General features: G+C 42.2%; 1 protein-coding gene across 3 annotated transcripts in view; it reads left to right on the plus strand.

Annotated features, from left to right (window-relative positions):
* PHTF2 (putative homeodomain transcription factor 2) overlaps nt 1-18,438 on the plus strand; it is a 102,069-nt gene that overhangs the window by 41,146 nt on the left and 42,485 nt on the right. For all 3 annotated transcript variants that reach the window (XM_075857342.1, XM_075857343.1, XM_075857341.1), the window contains exons 3-5: nt 8,835-8,891; nt 12,943-13,012; nt 16,014-16,172. In XM_075857342.1, coding sequence (XP_075713457.1) covers nt 8,835-8,891; nt 12,943-13,012; nt 16,014-16,172 — 286 coding nt within the window. The remainder of the gene's footprint in view (nt 1-8,834; nt 8,892-12,942; nt 13,013-16,013; nt 16,173-18,438) is intronic.

Here is an 18,438-nt window from a genome sequence, read left to right on the forward strand (position 1 = left end):
CTTGCTCCGGTCCTGGCCGTTAGGGCACGATGTCAGCTGTGACAAACAGCTGACACCCGCGCCCGTGGCAACCATCGTGGTTGCCGACAGGGCTACAAGCCACTTCGATGCATCGATCACGTTTATCGATGCATCGAAGGGGTTAATCGGCCGGATCGGAGCCTAGCTCCGGTCCTGGCCGTTGCAGAGGGGCGTCGGGCAGCTGATTCCCGGCGGTGATAACGCTGGCTCAGCTTCTGAGCCAGCGTCATCACATACACACGTCATAGAGCTGTGATTGGTCAGTCTGCTTTGACTGACCAATCACAGCGATCGCCGGCAGGAGACCGCTGTGAATGGTCCCCTGCCGTCTTACTGTGCCGATCAACTGTCATAAACAGTTGACGGCACAGTTCTGTCACCTTGTCCTTTGACAGGGTGACAGTTTTTAGCCAGGACGCACCGGTACGTCCCTGTGCCTTAAAGCACTTCAATGCAGGACGTACCGGTACGTCCTGGTGCGCTAAGGGGTTAATAAAGTGAGACCTCATATTTACTCTGGTCACGAGAGCAGAATCCTGGAGAGCAATTGCAAAAAGTCTTAGGCCCTGTTCACACAGAGTTTTTTGATGCGGAAACTGCGCCAAAAAACTCCTCAAAAACCGCCCGAAAATGCCTCCCATTGATCTCAATGGGAGTTGGACGAGTTTTTTACCGCGAGTAAAAAAAACACGTCGCGGTAAAAAGAAGCATCATGACCCATCTTGAGGCGGTTTCCGCCTCCAAAACCCCATTTCAATCAGTCAGAAAGAGGAAAAAAAAACCTCGACTAGTGTTTTGACGAGTTTTTGTCAAACCACTGTGCAAAAACCTACTGGAGCAGTTTTTGCAGGAGGAGTTTTCCTCCTGCAAAAAACTCTGTGTGAACACAGCCTTACACCTGTCCATCTGTCTGTCTGTCTCTGTGTATCTACCGAGCTATCTCGATTTTCTGTGGAGCGAGCTGTAGTTTTGCTTGGTACCATTTTTTGGGTACATTCATCCATTGTTTTTTAGAGCTAAGGTGATTAAAAACAGCAATTCTGGTGTTTGTATTTATTTGTTTTACAACGTTCAACCTGTGGGTTATATAACGTTATTTTAAAATGGTTCCATGTTTTTTAGACACGGAGATAACAATTATGTTTTTTTGTTTTTACATTACTTTAGGGAAAAATTGATTTTATTTTTTTTTTCCGTTTTTATTTGATTTGAATATTGAAAAAACTTTAGCTGGTTTGGTTTTTTCATTTATTTTCTTAGTTCCCCCTAGGGGACTTGAATAAGCGATCATTTGATCACTGGTACAACATTGCCAGGCACAGCTGGGTAACAATAAAGGGGATGTGGTGCTGACTAAAGCGCTGTGGCACCTTTCATTCAGCTGATCGGTGGGGGTGCACCTTGAACTCTGTCATGTTCCTCAAACCATTCCTGAACAATTTTTGCAGTGTGGCAGGGTGCTAAATTATCCAGCTGGAAGAGGCCATTGAGGAATACCGTTACCATGATGGGGTGTACTTGGACTGCAACAATGTTTAGCTAGCCTTCGCTTCCAATGCCCATCAATGAGCCTTGGTCACCTGTGGCCTGCTCAGTTTGTCCTTTCTTGTCCCACATTTAGTAGGTACTTTCCATTGCATAATGGGAACACCCCACAAGTCCAGCTATTTTGGAGATGTTCTGACATCTAGCCATCGTCTAGCCATCACAAATTGGCCAATGTGAAAGTTGTTCAGATTTGTACACTTGCCCATTTTTTGTGCGTCTAAGGCCGGATTCACATGAGCGTGTGCGTTTTGTGCGCGAAAAAACACGGCGTTTTGCGTGTACAAAATGTCCATAACCGCTCCGTGTGTCAGCCGCGTATGATGCGTGGCTGCGTGATTTTCGCGCAGCCGCCATCATTGACACTCTGTATGTTTGTAAACAGAAAAGCACGTGGTGCTTTTCTGTTTACATTCATAGTTTTTACTGCTGTTGCGCGAATCACGAGCGTCACACGGAAGTGCTTCCGTGTGCTGCGCGTGATTGTCACGCACCCATTGACTTCAATGGGTGCGTGATGCGTGAGAAACGCACAAATATAGGACATGTTGTAAAGGATCTGCCAGGCACAACTTCTGTGTATACGCCCATGGGTAATCAGTCTGCACCTGAGTCTATGTCTCTGAGACTGACTCCAGCTTCCACCACTCAGGATGGCAGGCTTAGGAGTGGGAGAGCCTATCGCAGCCTGGCCAGACAGAGCTAGCTCCCGCCCACTGTCTATTTATACCTGCCTTTCCTGTTCCTCCTTTGCTTGTGATTCTTCTCGTGTGGTTTCCTGGCCTTGCTGCAGCCTCTAGCTATTTGACCTTGCTTCATACTGACCCTGGCTTACTGACTACTCTCCTGCTCTGCGTTTGGTACCTCGTACACTCCTGGTTTGACTCGGCTCGTTCACCTCTCTTGTTGCTCACGGTGTTGCCGTGGGCAACTGCCCCATTTCCCTTTGCTTGTGTCCCCTTGTCTGTTTGTCTGTCGTGCACCTACTGAGCGTAGGGACCGTCGCCCAGCTGTACCCCGTCGCCTAGGGCGGGTCGTTGCAAGTAGGCAGGGACTGAGTGGTGGGTAGATTAGGGCTCACTGTCTGTTTCCCTACCCCCCTGTCATTACACATGTCGTGAGTTTTACGCAGCGGACTCACGCTGCGTAAAAATCACGGACGGACTGAACGGCCCCATTGACTAACATAGGTCTGTGCGAGGCGCGTGAAAATCCTGCGCGTTGCACGGACGTATTACACGTTCGTCTGAATAAGCCCTCACACTCCTCTTCACCTGTCAGTGGTTTAATGTTCTAGCTGATCATGTGTGTACTTGCATGGCTCACTTCTACCACGTAATCAAGCTCGGAGGTTAATCCTCATTGTGTAAAATGTCTTGACTTTTTTTTATTTCTTTGAAGAAGTGAAACTTGCAGACAAGTAAAAAAAAATCTTTCTATTTTGCTTTTCTGAGATGTTTTTTTAAAGTTTATATGTATAACGTACTCTCCTTCTGGCCATGTAATTCCACTGTGGTTTTCATTTTCCCTGAAAGACACCGCCTTTGAGATTGTGTTTCATACTTCTGTGCAGACATTGGAACTCCATATTCTTCATTGTTTTATATTCGGTCATCTCTTGCCCTGTCTCGTTTTCAATCACACTGATCACAATCTTACTGGAAAGAATATGTCCTCTAAAATTACAAATTCCTCAAAATTGTCACAGAGGCTATGTATATGGTAGCATGGCTTGCATAGAAGGAGAGCTTTTTCTTAGGGCTATTATAGGATTTCTACAGGTAAAATGTTCCCATATTGCAGGATTGGGGTCAATGTTACCTTTTTTATTGTCCTTAAATAATATGAAAACGCTGCGGGCTTTGCTTCTTCAAAGATGAGTCATGGGGACAGGATTTAGTTACACTGATCTATGTCTGTGAATACTACTTTTTTCTATTCTTACATTATATTGTACAAAAGATAAGAGTCAGCATTGTTAGGGTGAGTTCACATCAGCATTCGGTTTCCGTTTATGGGTTCCGCCAAAAAAACGAAAACCTTACAGAACGGAGACAAACTGAAACCATTTGCAACAGAAGCATTACCACTGAAATCAATGCTAATGCACACGGAAGCTATGGTTTCCGTTTGGCTTTCCGTTCATGGGTTCCTTGACGGAAAGGTCTAATGGAACCCATCAACAGAACCTAACGCTGATGTGAACAGGTCCTTAGTCCTATTGAGAATATAGTGGTTTGCTTATTTGGAGTTGCATGTTATTTCTTGTTACATTTGTAGACCTGTGCACATGCTGTATAGAGTTCAAGTTAAGCTTGATAAGGCTGGATTGACACGTCGTGGTCAAATTGCGTTTTTTGCCCTGAGTCATTGCAAAAATCACATTTTGACCGCAAAGTATAAAGGCCTTCCTAAGGCCAGATTCACAGGACCGAGTGCAAACTTGGACGTGAAAAACGGCTGTTTTTCACATCCATGTTGCACCCGTGCGGTACCCGTTTTGACAGATCCCCATAAACTTGAGTCTATCGAGGGATCCGTGAAAACGGACGAAAATAGGACATGTTCTAGTTTTTCAACAGACCCTTCACATGGTCCATTAAAACAACGTCTGTGTGAATGGCCCAATTGAAATACATGCGTCTGAGTGACGGCGGTCACACGGACGTATACTACGGTCATCTGAATTTGGCCTGAATATGATCCTGATGAGCAACAGCCAGCCCTTCAGTATATACTTTGAAGATAATTTATTTTTTAAGAACTCTTCCAAATGAAAGGAGGAAATAAAGGCATGGTAATATTATAATACATTTCTGCCATGCAAGTCATAAAATGATGTAGTACTGATTATATATATTTGTGATTTCTGGCAGTCGGTGCTGTATGTGTAGAATGGACAGTCTGATCTTGTATTATTTTTACAAATGTAGACGTTTTAGGTACCATAGACTATGAATGAGTCTCAACCATTCTAGCCAAATTTGTCAAGATATGGTGACCATCTTTATATCTGAAAACACAAAAAAAAGCCTTTATATCGGATCATACACATTACATCACTAATAGACGACTACAGCAGGCTCCGCTACCAATCTAACATCTGTCTTTGGGGGAGAGTTGGAACGCCGCCGTACGTATTAGGTGGTCGGCCGGTCCAGCCGCAGTCAGCGGGTTTGTCCGACCTACATCTAATGTGTATTGGGGCAACCCGACTATGCCTGATGTCTGATGTTTCATCGTGCCCTCTCCTTTTTTTATCCCTGGGAGATAAGTGGCACCAGAGATGTCTGGCATTGGCTTATTTCACTATCCTTATTGAAATTAAAATGAGTCTGGGGAAAACTGCAGGGCAAACCCTGACCAACTCCATTCAGGGCAAATTGGTTTTTCCAGTTAGCCAGACAACTTTGCTGTCCGGTTATTTATAGTGACTATGTGTAATTATAAATTTTTAGTCACTCTCACCTTCAACTAACATACATCAAAATCACTTTGCCCACTGCAAGACCCTCTGGACTTAGCTGCCTTTTGCAGTAGTGGACAGTGGTTCCTCATTTTCCAATACAGAGACATCCACAAGGCGTTTTTGAAGCTGAAAATCAAGTGTATTTTTACTACAAGCCTTTTTTGAGGCATTTTTCATAGTGTCAATGGAAAATCTGCTCCAAAAACGCCTCAAGAAGTGACCTGTAAGGCTATGTTCACACGGGGTATTTTGCCGAGTTTTTTGACGCGGAAACCGCGTCGCGAAACTCTGCAAAAACGGCCCGAGAACGCCTCCCATTGATTTCAATGGGAGGCGTCGGCGTCTTTTTCCCGCGAGCAGTAAAACTGCCTCGCGGGAAAAAGAAGCGACATGCCCTATCTTCGGGCGCTTCCGCCTCTGACCTCCCATTGACTTCAATGGGAGGCAGGAGAAAGCGTATTTCTCGCTGTTTTATGCCCGCGGCGCTCAATGGCCGCGGGCGAAAAACGGCGCGATAATCGCCGCGAAAATCGGCGTGCAGGGAGAGGAATATCTGCCTCAAAGTTCCAAACAGAATTTTGAGGCAGATATTCCTCCCCCAAAATACTCCGTGTGAACATAGCCTTACTTCTTTTTACAAGGCTTCTTTTTACGAGCCGTTTTTTAACTCCGCTGCATAAAAATACACCTCGTGAACAGCAGTGTATATCCTATTGAAATCAATGGGAAACTGTTTGCAGGTGTATTTCGGAGTGTCAAAATCAGCCTGAAAATAAGCCATGTGAACATATTCTAAGACTTCATTCACACTTAGGGTATGTTCACACGGGCTATTTTCGCCTCCAAACATCTGCCTATTGATTGCAATGGGAAAAACGACGTTCTGTTCAGACGGGCTGTTATTTTACGTGGCCGTTTTGAAAAACGGTAGCGAAAAAGAAGTGCAGGTCACTTCTTGGGGACGTTTTTGGAGCCGTTTTTCATAGACTCTATTGAAAACTGCTCCAAAAACGGCCGTAAAAAACGCGAGTGGCTTAAAAAACGTCTGAAGATCAGGAGTTGTTTGAATTGGTGGGGGTCCGAGCACGAAGACCCCCACCAATCGCTAGAATGAAGTGCTCGTGTGAGCGCTCGGCCGCTTCGCGTCTGTTCGGCTTTTTCCGGAAAGCCGATGTATCAGAGTACGGGCTCATAGACTTTCTATTGAGTCCATACACCGATACATTTATTTCCGGAAAAAGCCGAACAGACACGAAACGGCTGAGCGCTCACACAAGCGCTTCTGTCGCTTCGTTTTAGCGATTGGTGGGGGTCTCAGTGCTCGGACCACCACCACCAATACAAACTTCTGACATGTCAGAAGTTTGTTAAATGTTTAGCTACACTTTAAGGTATATTCAGAGACCGCAGATTTGTTTCAGAAGTTGACTGAAAATCGGTTCCATTCATCTGAATAGGAAAATTTCTGCCTCCTGTGAATATACCTTTTATAGGCCAGGATCACAAACACCATTTTGATGTAGTTTTTGTGGCAGTTTGTCTGTTTTTTTTAGCCAAAACCAGAAGTGGACACACAAGAAAGGACATGAATGGGTCATTTACTTATATCTTTCCTTTTTGTTTATCCACTTCTGGCTTTGGCTCAAAAAACTGAGCCAAAAACAGCATAAAAAGTGTGCGTGTGATCCTGGCCATAAGGAGAGATTTCAGAAACCTCCACCTTTAAAATTATTTTAAAAAAAATCGCCGGATGGGAACGACCGACCCAGATCATACAATTTCCATCTCTCGTTCCATTCATGCAAATGTCCACAGCTCTTGCCGGATGTAGAACATTTGAATGCTTCTCTGTTTTTATGACAGGCATCTAAACTGACCCCCTTGTTTTTAAAAGGAATTTTTTTAAAACATAAAGAGAGCAAGAAAGATGTCGGTTCCCTTTCGACATGTTGTAGCAACGAGCTCAGGTAACTGACAGTAAGGGTACAGAAAAGGGTACGGAAATGTCGGCAGCGTGTACGTTCCAGAACACGCAGGGAAATCCGGCTGAATATTCGCACCAATCGGTGTGCGTATGTTCAGCCGTAGTTTGTGCTGCAGAAATTGGCTGCTACAAAAATAAAAAAAGGTCTACTTACATCTTCGGCCGTTGCCATAGCAACACATCCCTGCTCATCCGGCTACTGTGTCCGGATGCCCTCCTGAGATGATGTTTCATCACATGTGACCGCTGCAGCCTGTGACTAACTGTCCTCACAGGGGGCAGTCTGGACACAATGCTATGGCAGTGCCGCGAGAGGTAAGTATAGGCATTTGGGAAAATTATGCAACAAATGCTTCAAAATCACAACTTAACCGCAGGTCAATTTATGCAGTTTTTCTGTGCGTAAATTTTCTGCAGTGTTTGGATGAGATTTGTTAAAATCTCATCATTTTTGCTATGAGTATAAAACACTGTGGGTTTTTCGCCTGAGGCGTTTACACTACATGAGGACATACAATGTATAGATGTGAACTAGCCCTGACTGATTTATTACACAATTCTCATGACTTCCCCTGTTTGTGACTTATACCCTAACGTTTTGCACGATTTTGTGCCAAGCATATTGAAGGTCATGCCATTGTGAGCATTGTTGTTGTGTAACAGAACATTTAAAAAAGAAAATTAAAACCATGCTTAAGTTTGACCGTTCCGTATCTTCTATCTTGCACGTAAGTAAAATCAAATCCTTCATAAGATTAAACTTAAAATGCAAGGTGTGCGCCTCAGGCTTGTTGAACTTTGTGGCCATTATTTGGTTTGTGCAATATTCTCTTTTCTCAAAAAGTTGTGTAACTTTCTGGATCAGAGAATATAATTTTAACACCTCCTGCACACGACTGGGTTCTGGCCGTGAAAAACGGTCAGTGTGTCAGCCACATTTCCCAACCCGACTGCGGTACAGGTGAACGGGACTCCTGGCATCAAACCTTTATGATGCTAGGAGTCTCGGCCTCCCCACAGAACTGATGTACCCTACTGTAACATTTTGTTCATCCCTACCTGGCCCTATGTGAAAAAGTAATTGCCCTCTTAACTGAATTTGGTTAACTGGTTAATTTAGTAGCTGACAATTGGGCTCTATTTCTCTAGCCACACCAGGGCAGGATTACTGCCAGACCTGTTGAATCTAAACATCACTTACATAGAATTTGGTATTGTGAAGCCGTTTGGAAGGTCCCAAAAAACAGCACATGATGCCAAGTTCTAAAGAGATTCAAACAAGGACTCCCCCAGGAGGTCACAATGGAACCCAGATGAACATCTAAAGAACTGCAGGCCTCCGTTAAGGCCAATGTACACAATACCACTATAAGAAAGACACTGGGCAAAAATGGCATCCATGGGAGAGTTCCAAGGCGCAAACCACTGCTGACCAAAATATCTTGTGTTTACTTGGTTTATCTTTGACTAATATTAAAAGTAATTTGATGATCTGAAACACTCAAGTGTGACAAATATGATAAAATAGAAGAAATTGGGAAGGGGCACATAGTTTTTCACAGTACTGTATAGTTGATGATTTCGTTTTGTAGACATTTACAGGATATTGGTTCCAGCTCTTGAGGGTCTTGTATAACATGAATACATCGGACTTCTGCCTCACATCGCTGGTATCGCACACAAGTGACACAATGTTAAAGTCAGTGTGTCGGTCACTACTAAACAAGCCGACAGGTTCACTTTACTATTGCGCACACAACATGCAATAAAACTGCCGAAAGAGATTTAACTTTCAACTGTAATTTTTTCTTTCAGATTGGTGCGTATGACCAGCAAATATGGGAAAAATCAGTGGAACAAAGGGAAATCAAGGTACATTTCCAGGCTCTTATTTCGCAGTACACTAATATTTGTGAAGTTACACAAAAAAGGTAAATGTAATATTTAACACACCAGAAAAGAAAAATAGAAAATCATTAAAAAAGGCCAGAGATTTTATAAACCCGAGGCACGGTCATAAAATGCACAAATTCTACGTAGTGCACAGATAATATAATGTACATCATGGCTTCTCAATCGTTTTCTACAGGGACTTCACCAACTAGAACATGGTACCTGGTCACATTATTTAATAATCTAAGTTTCTCTTTAAATTTCTTTCCTGAACCCAGTATAACATTAAAATTCATATTGATGCAACCATAGAAAGGTCTGATACTGCTCTGTCAAAGAAATGCAAGACTGTACAAACAATAAAAAAAAACTACTATATCATGTGAAATAAAATAAACTGCAGACCCAATAAGGACCTGCGAAAGGTCAAAATTGTATGACCTCTTGTAGGCGATAATCTTCTAGGAGTTCTTCCATACACATCATTTCGTTATCCTCCTTCAGTGGTGTGTTGTCATACATTTCTTAAAGAAACCCTTCATCAGCTTTTTTTTTTTATTTAAACACTTTTTGTTTTATTAAGAAAAAAAGTATCATGGTGTTCAACTTTATTAATTTTGGTTTTAATTAAAAAAGGTTTTTACTTTTTGAGATACGGCTTCTATGTATCCTGTATACATAGAAGCTGTATCCTGTGCTGAAACCTATATCCATTAGGTGAGCGGGACTGACGGCTTCGGTGACAGCGGGTCCTGCGTGTCTGACACACAGGATCGACTTGATCATCAATCCTATTTAAATTTTGATCTTCGATGTGATCGATAACAACTGGATCCTGCGTGTCCGAGAAATGTTTTGGGGAATTTTTCTATACGAGTAGTGCCACTTTCACCCTTTCTCCATACTGGATCTGGTACCAACGGTGCGATAATATATGATGGTTTTTTTTCTGACACCGCTTGATTTGTTCCTTGGCGTTTTGGGCAGGTGGAGTTAGTGCTACTTTTATACTTGTTCTGCTCCATGAGTGAAGCATACAAGTCTATAGGATTTTATGTTTTTTTTTTTTCTCCTCCCTGGGCAAGAGAGCACGGCCCGCTAGCCATACACTAGATATTTTAGACCACCGTAAAGGCCAATTTAGACCATTCTGCTGTCTATCTTTGGATAAGCTGCCAAGTTATATACATGGAAAGTCTTATGACAAGTAATATATCTTCCTATTGTCTTTTCTTTATTGTTTTAATTTATGGCATTGTTGTCCAGAACAACAGCGTTCACAGACCAACTGAGAATATCAAGTAATTCAGATCTCTAATGTATGGCCAGTTTGTGTGAAAGCAGCAGTACTCGCGGACTTACCCCATATAGTATAATTGTTTCGTTTTATAATGTAATTTATCAGCATAGTCTGTACAGTGTTAGTACATCACAATTCGCTGCGTATAAGTTGCACTCGTTTTGGTTGCGCGTAAACGTAGCAGTTTGTGCTGTGCAGCTTGGGAACGTTCAGCATAGACCGCACTTGGTTTACCACAAATTTGCCTGCGCAGAAAGTGCATGGTTTTTATGTGAAAACCAAATCCTAAAACCGTGGTAATTGTCGCGTGGCACGCGACTGCCACATGTATGGGCCCCATCAGACAGGTTCCGTGGGCATGTTTAACCATATATAATGGTCACATCATTTACATTGAACCTTTTAAACCAAGATTATTCTTTTCTTTGATGGTATTTTTTTTTATGATTTGTATACAGTTCATTAAACTGGTAAGTAGTTCGGATCTGCATAGTGTGACTTTTGTGGTGTCTAACTGGAAATGATTTGGTACCTCATATCACTACTATAGTACTACTCCGATACAATGATGACTGCAAATCTCTTCTTGTATGTCTAACCCTTTCTGCAGTTTGTACCCCGATAATATGTGTGAATACCTCTGGGTATGAGATTACACTTTCTCACTGCGTTTGGTTAATTGCATGTTAGACTACAGTAACATTTGTTAATTTCGCAAAATCTTGCCGGATTTCTTACTTAAAACAGGAGAATGTCTAGGTTAGAGGCGTCCAACCTATGTTTCTGCCTGGACTCCAGATGTTGAGGACACCATTGTTTGAAAAGCAACACTGCCCTATAAAATGTTTTCCATTCATGACAGATATTTCATACTGGCCTCTTATTTGGGCTCCTGGCTCACACATTGGGTACCTCTGATCTAGATGATCTTACTTGGTTATAGATCAGCATTGCTTTAGACCTACTAACTGTAGTTACCATGCACATTACAACTGAATGGCCATTAGAAGTCTATTTTGAAGGCTCGGAGTCGTGTTTTACGCAGCATGTTTTCCTCCAACGCATGATGTTTCTGAAGGATTTGACCATTTCTGATGTCTGTTATATGTGAATGTATTCTCACGTGTGTGTGTGTGTGTGTGTGTGTGTGTGTGTGTACGAATGTTATATATGTATGAATTACAACAGTGTGTATACAGCTCATTTGTGGCAATAAAATTCACGTTATTCAGCTATAAATGTATTTAAGGCCTCATGCACACGAACGTGCTTTTGCGGCCGCAGTTCCCCCGAAAATCCACGGGAGAATTGCGGCCCCATTCATTTCTATGGGCCCATGTACACGACCGTGTACAGGTCCGGGCTCATTGAAAATAATGGCCATGTGCATGGCCTGCGATTTGCGGGCGACTCGCGGCTGACAGTCCGCTGCCGGCTGACCCGAAAATCACGGCCGTGCACACGGCTGCGGTTGTGTGCATGAGGCCTAAGGGTTAGCGAGACTCTTGGCGTTCACCGGCTGGTCTGAATTACATATGAACTTTATTCTGGGTGTTGCAGTTAAAAGGCGATACTAAATGTATATCATTTATTTTTATTTTTTTTACTACATTTGCACAATAAAATACGCCCCCCCCCCCCCCAATTTTTTGTTTGACGAGTTGTAGTTTTCATTGGTACCATGTTTGGGAATAAAAAAAACCTCAATTTTGGGGTTCTTTTACGGCATTCACTAAGTAGGATAAATAACATGTTCTTTTTATAGTACGGGTCTTTACAAATGCGGCAATACCAATTATTTCTACTTTTTAAGGCATACAGACGTGGCAGACCTGGAAGCCCATGTGTATCCTATGATTGAGCTGATAGGGTCACAGAGGGAGCATCATTTCCACGCCGTAAATTTACGGCTCTAGGCGCTAACCACGCGGTGTCTGTCCCGTTCACGTATGTCCAATGTCGCCGAGGGGTTAAAGGGGTTATCCAGGTTTTTTAAATTGTTCATCCTTAGGATAGGCCATCAATATTAGATTGGTGGGGGTCCAACTCTCGGAAACCCCAGCTGTTTAAAGGGGCCGTGGCGCTTATACGAGCGCTGTAGTTTCTCCATTGTTTACATTTGTTTTCTTCTCGTTCGTACTTTGCACTCGCCGTTACATTTGTACCGGGTGTGCAAGGTATTATACTGTTGTCTCATTCATGTGAACCATTTGGTTCTATGGGGCCATCCACACATCCATTTTCTTTGGGTTTTTTTTGCGGATCCATGTTTCCACTCAGAAAATTATATAACACTGCACAAGCTACTAGGATTAATGTTTTGCACTCCACAAAACGGAAATGGTCATGTGCATGATGCCTAAATAGTCAACATTTGTTTTAACAAGAGAACTCGGAAATAACTGAAAAGAACAGGAGAATCTGGGGACACATATTGCCAGGTTATATTTTAATTTTTGGAGGAGGTAATGTTCTGTAATAGTTTTATTGCAGAAAAGGGAAATGTTTAAGGGGACTTGTTATGTCTCCTTACATGTTTTATAAAGCAAATAAAGGTATTTTGCTTTTACACGAATGCTATATTATTATTTTTTATTATCTTATTAATAATACAAATTTTATCTTTTTATATAAGGGGCGAGTATTGTCTTACACATAACTGCACATGGAACAGAATTGTTACCAATAGAAAAAAGTTTGTGCTGATGTTTTTTCTGTTTGTTTGTGCAGGGTTTAAAAAACAAGCCAAAGAAAACTGGACATGTAAAACCAGACCTCATTGATGTGGATCTCGTGAGAGGTATAGTATTTAACATTTTAATGCTCCTTCTACAATATTATTTTGGTACTATTGGCAGATTAACGGGGTTGTCCAGGTTGGGGGGCTGTTTTTATACTGATGACCTATCCACAGGATGGTGGGGTCCGACACCACTGGAAGCTATGCAGGGGTCGGTGCCGGAAGCAGAAGGCTCCAACCGCTATATAGTGACCGTGCTGCAGTACTACAGCTCTTCTCCTATTCAAGTGAATAGGAGCAGAGTTGCAGTAACCCAGCACGGCCACTATACAGTGGTCCGAGACTTCTGCTTCCGGCCCCTGCATTGCGGGGTCCGGGTCTTGAGTACCCACCTGTTGTCGCCAGTATAAAAAAATAACCCCCAACCTGGACACAGCATTTTTTGTAAAAACACCACTGCAGTTTTTGATGCAGTATTTTGAGCCAAAGTCAGAAGTGGATCCTGCAGAAAGGAAGAAGTTTAAGTCCTTTCTTTTTTTATGACCCATACATTTTGAATCTAGTTCTGGATTTGGAGAAAACAAACCGCATGAAAAACTGCCACAAAAACGGCCGAGTTTTTGCAAAAAACCGCTGTGTGAAAAGCTCTAAAAATTTTTGATAAAAATGAACAGTTTTCTAATATAGTTTTAGAGAAAATCATTAATTTCTGTTCTTCACCTTCTATGCATCCACTGTACATAGAAGCTGTAGAACGCCACTGTCTGCCAAATCAGTCCGTGAGCTGATCTGATGACTCGGCTGACAGCGGCTCCTGTGTGCCTTTTACACCTTATCTAACCCTAATTCTAATATTTAAAATAAATAAATAAAAATAAGGGTATCAAAGGTTTCCATAGCCTTTAAATTACTCTAAGATCACAATGGAAAGAAAGATGTAAAACAAGTTCAAGCTAATAGGACGTTTTCACAAACTGACCTTCTTACATGACTAACAGATGACATGAGGCATAGACTGTGCTATTTTTGTCTTCTTGTTTAGAGGTGGTAGTGATAGAACGTTCTGCCTGTCATAATTTGTCATCACCAAGGATATCTCGAGTGACTCCCTTGCCTTGAGCAAAGTTTCTATAGTTTGAGAAATCGTGATGGTGTGGTTCGTCACACACTTTAAACGCAGAATACTTCTATAAGTTTGCAAGGGAGATATTCATCTGATTAATTATTCAGACATTTTGCTTTTTCCTAACCAGAATAAATAAATCAGATTCGTTGCATTCTAAAGTGTAAACCAATGCACATCAATAGGTGCTTTCCTATAATTCTCCTGGAATGTGCCTTTAAATAGTTACATTGTGATACTGATTTCAGCAAATTATTACACTGCGGGTATAGAATTACAAGCTTGGCTTCTCTAATATACAGTAGTGGACAAAATTGTTGGTACCCTTCCGCTAAAGAGAGAGAAAAACCCTCAATGGTCACTGAAATAACTTGAAACTGACAAAAGTAATAATACATTTAAATTTACTGAAAATCAACTAATGGAAATCAGATATTGCTTTTGAATTGTGGAACAACAGAAAAGTAAAAAAAAATTACGAACGAAACCGGCCTGGACAAAATTCATGGTCCACTTAACTTGGACAACCTTTTGAGGCAAACAGACGGTTTTTGTAACTTTCAATGAGACTTCTGCACCTGTCCTCAGCTATTTCGGCCAACTCCACGTGAGTTCAACAGGATTTGGATCAGGGCTCATAAAATGCCACTTCAGTATAGTCCAATGCTTTGCTCTTAGCCATTCATGGATGTTTTTAACTGTGTATTTTGGGTCATTATCCTGTTTGAAGGACCCATGACCTGTAAATGAGACCAAGCTTTCTGACCCTGGGCAGCACATTTCGCTCCAGAATGCCTTGATAGTCTTGAGAATTCGTTTTACCCTGCACAGATTCAAGACACCCTGTGCCAGATGCAGCAAAGCAGCCCCAAAACATAACTGAGCCTCCTCTATGTTTCCCATTAGGTACACTGTTCTCTTCTTTGTATGCTTCATCTTTGCGTCTGTGAACATAGAGCTGATGTGACCTGCCAAATAGCTCCAGTTTTGTCTCATCTGTCCAAAGGACATTCTCCCAGAAGCTTTGTGGCTTGTCAATATGCATTTTGGCAAATTCCAGTGTCTCTCTTTCTTTTTTTTATGATTTGCTTTCAACTGTGGTTTCCTCCTCGGCCGTCTTCCATTAAGTCCACTTTTGCAAAGACCGTGACGGATGGTGCGTTCTAACACTGATGTGCATTGACCTTGGAGTTCACCTCTAATCTCTTTGGAAGTTGTTCTGGAATCTTTGGTTACCGTTCCTATTATCAGCCTCTTCAATTTGTCATCAATTTTCCTCTTGCAGCCATGTCCAGGGAGGTTGGCTACAGTCCCATAGACCTTAAACTTCTAAATAATATGTGCAACTGTAGTAACCGGAACATCAAGCTGTTTGGAGCAGGGCTTCTAGCATTTACCTTTTAACATCTTTGTCTAATTTTCTTTCTAATCTCCTGAGACCACTCTCTCCTTAGCTTTCTTTGGTCCATGTTCAGTGTGGTACACACCATGATACCAAACAGCACAGTGACTACTTTTCACGCTGTTAAATAGTTAGCAGGTGAATTGGGTCCGAGGAAAGATCGGACATGTTCTATCTTTCCTCGGATCACTGATGGGACTCGGCCGGCACACACGGTCGTGTGCGTTAAGGGTTAGTTTAACATGTCCCTATGGTCGAATTATTTTCTATCTTTTCTAAGGGTAACATCACTTTTTGTCCAGGCCAGTTTCATTAGTTTTGTTTTTTTTTTTCAATTGTGGGTTTTTCTTTCTTTAGCAGAAGGGTACCAACATTTTTTTTGCCTATAGATATTGGCTAGTTCAATGTGTAAAGGTTACCATTGCCACTCTTTTAGTCTAAAAATAATGTAATCATTGTTTGGACTTTTTATAATCAAGGCTAATATTTGTGACATTTACACTTTTTTTAATTATAACAATTTTCTTTCCCAAAAGGGTCTGCTTTTGCAAAAGCAAAACCAGAAAGTCCGTGGACATCCCTTACAAGAAAAGGAATCGTTCGAGTTGTATTTTTTCCTTTTTTCTTTAGATGGTGGCTTCAAGTAACATCAAAGGTCATTTTCTCTTGGCTTCTTCTACTATATCTTCTTCAAGGTAGGTTTATACACTTGAACCATTGATATGTTCTATTTTTTTATTATTTGCATTTCTCAGCTTAGGGATTGTATACTTGGCCTAGTTTACATGATAAAGAAAACCTTCAACATGTCCTTGTGCTCGAAGTACTATATGTTCACATCACATTGGAAATGCATTAATAATGTACTCTGTTATTTCTCTCACAACTTTCCAGGAGTGTTCATTGTGGTGAAGCAGTTGTTATGTAGACCGTGGCAGACACCTTTCTTTCCATTGTACTTTTGCAATCACTTGTAAAGGTTTTTGCAAGCAAATGTGTTTTTTTACATTTTATTTTAAATATACACAAGATTCTGAATGTTGAGTTGTATAGAGTATACAAAATATTATACCGCTCTGTTTGCTACGACAGATTTATTTTAGAACAGATCCCAATTAATCCTGATGGATCCCATTGACATAATGGGGTCCAGCAAGGTTCTGGTATTTTTTTTATGTTAAGAATAGTGCTGCAGACTGTGCTGATCTTACCATCAAAATACCTGATAGAAAGCAAAAAGGGGTACCACAGAGTTTTTTGGAGTGATTTTACAATCTTTCAAAAATTGTATTTAAGACAGCAGTATGACCGCGATGTGTCAATAGACCCTAACGCTGACAGAACAGAACCTTATGCATTTGTGTGAAGAAAAAATTAAAAGCGTAACCCCTTCACGACTGCCATACGGCTATATACGTACCAACTGCCTCGTGCAGTTGTCACATATATAAATGTTGGCAGCCTGGAAGGGGGTTTAATGAGTGCAGTGCTGCTTCATTGTAACCAGCGCTGCACTCATGTCTGCCGGGGCTTTGAGAGCCCCCGGAATATAGCGCCACATACAACCCCCCCTGTAAATAGCACAAAACCACCTTTTATATAGCGCCACCTAAGATCCCTCTAGAAGTGGATTTCCATCCTAGAGGGAGCTCCTGGCATCTCTCCATCCCCCTGTATATAGATATCACCACCCCCTTGTAGATGGCGACACCTAAGCTCCCTCTAGAAATGGAGTTCCCGCCCAGAGCTCTAGCCGCAGATTCCCCTCCTAGAGGGAGCCCCCGAAGTCTCAACATTCCCGCCGTAAATAGAGCCACCCCCCCTGTAGATAGTAACCTCCAGCTGTAGATAGCATGGAACCCCCCTGTAAACAGCGCTACCTAAACTCCCACAAGGAGTGGAATACCCGGTGTCAGATTGCTCTTTGCTGAGGATTCCGCTTCTAGAGAAAGTCACTGTCCACCGTCAGGGGCTCTGTCTAGGAGCGGAATCCCCAGCCGACACTCTGACCGGGGCTTCCGCTACTGGAGAAGACCCTGGCGTAACTATCCATATATGGACAGTGACATCAGGGCTCTCTATAGGAGCGAGATCCCCGATCGACATTCTGAGCGGGGATGGCTCTGACAGGGGATTACGCTCCTAGGTGGAGCCCCTGATGTCACTGTCCATATATGGACAGAGGTGTCGGGGGCTCCCTCCAGGAGTGGAATCCCCGGCAAGAGCGATCTAACCGGGGATTCCGTTCCTAGAGAGAGCTTAGGTGGTGCCATTTACAGGGGGTGTGGTGCGATCTACAGGGGGGGGGATGTGGCACTACCTACAGGGGACACTGTGGTGCTATCTACATGGGCACTGTGTTTGGCACTCTGGGCACGTTCTACAGTGGCACTATGTGGGCACTATCTGCAGTGCGAACTGGGCACCAAATGGATTCATATTTTAAGACACACTGGTGCAAAACAGCCATGAAAATCTGATCACGTTCTGTGAATATAGCCTTTTAACCCTCTTCACTCTCGCCTCACAGCGATCCAGCCTGACAGAGAGAGAACAAAGCCAATTGTTACAGAGCTGCAATAGTGTGTGTGTGTGTATGTATATATATATATATATATATATATATATATATATATATATATATATATATATATTGTGTGTGTATACACACACACACACACACTAAATAAATAAGAAGTACATATCTGATTTCATAAATGTAACCTGGACACGGCCATCAATGATCCTTTGTCATGAAAGGGTTAAATATTTGTAGGATGCTTAGTAATGCAATTATTTCTCGCTAGCTTTACCACTAAGCCTTTTTGTCTGTGTTTTATAGAGAAATGAATGTTTTATAATGTTGGCTTCTGTACTGTTTTTGTATTTAGAAAACAACCAGTGCGCCAGACAGTGACTCATTGTTGAGTTTTCTAAGTCACAGATAAAACCGTTCTGTTG

This window comes from Rhinoderma darwinii, chromosome 3 (assembly GCF_050947455.1).
Source record: "Rhinoderma darwinii isolate aRhiDar2 chromosome 3, aRhiDar2.hap1, whole genome shotgun sequence".
NCBI lineage: Eukaryota > Metazoa > Chordata > Amphibia > Anura > Rhinodermatidae > Rhinoderma > Rhinoderma darwinii.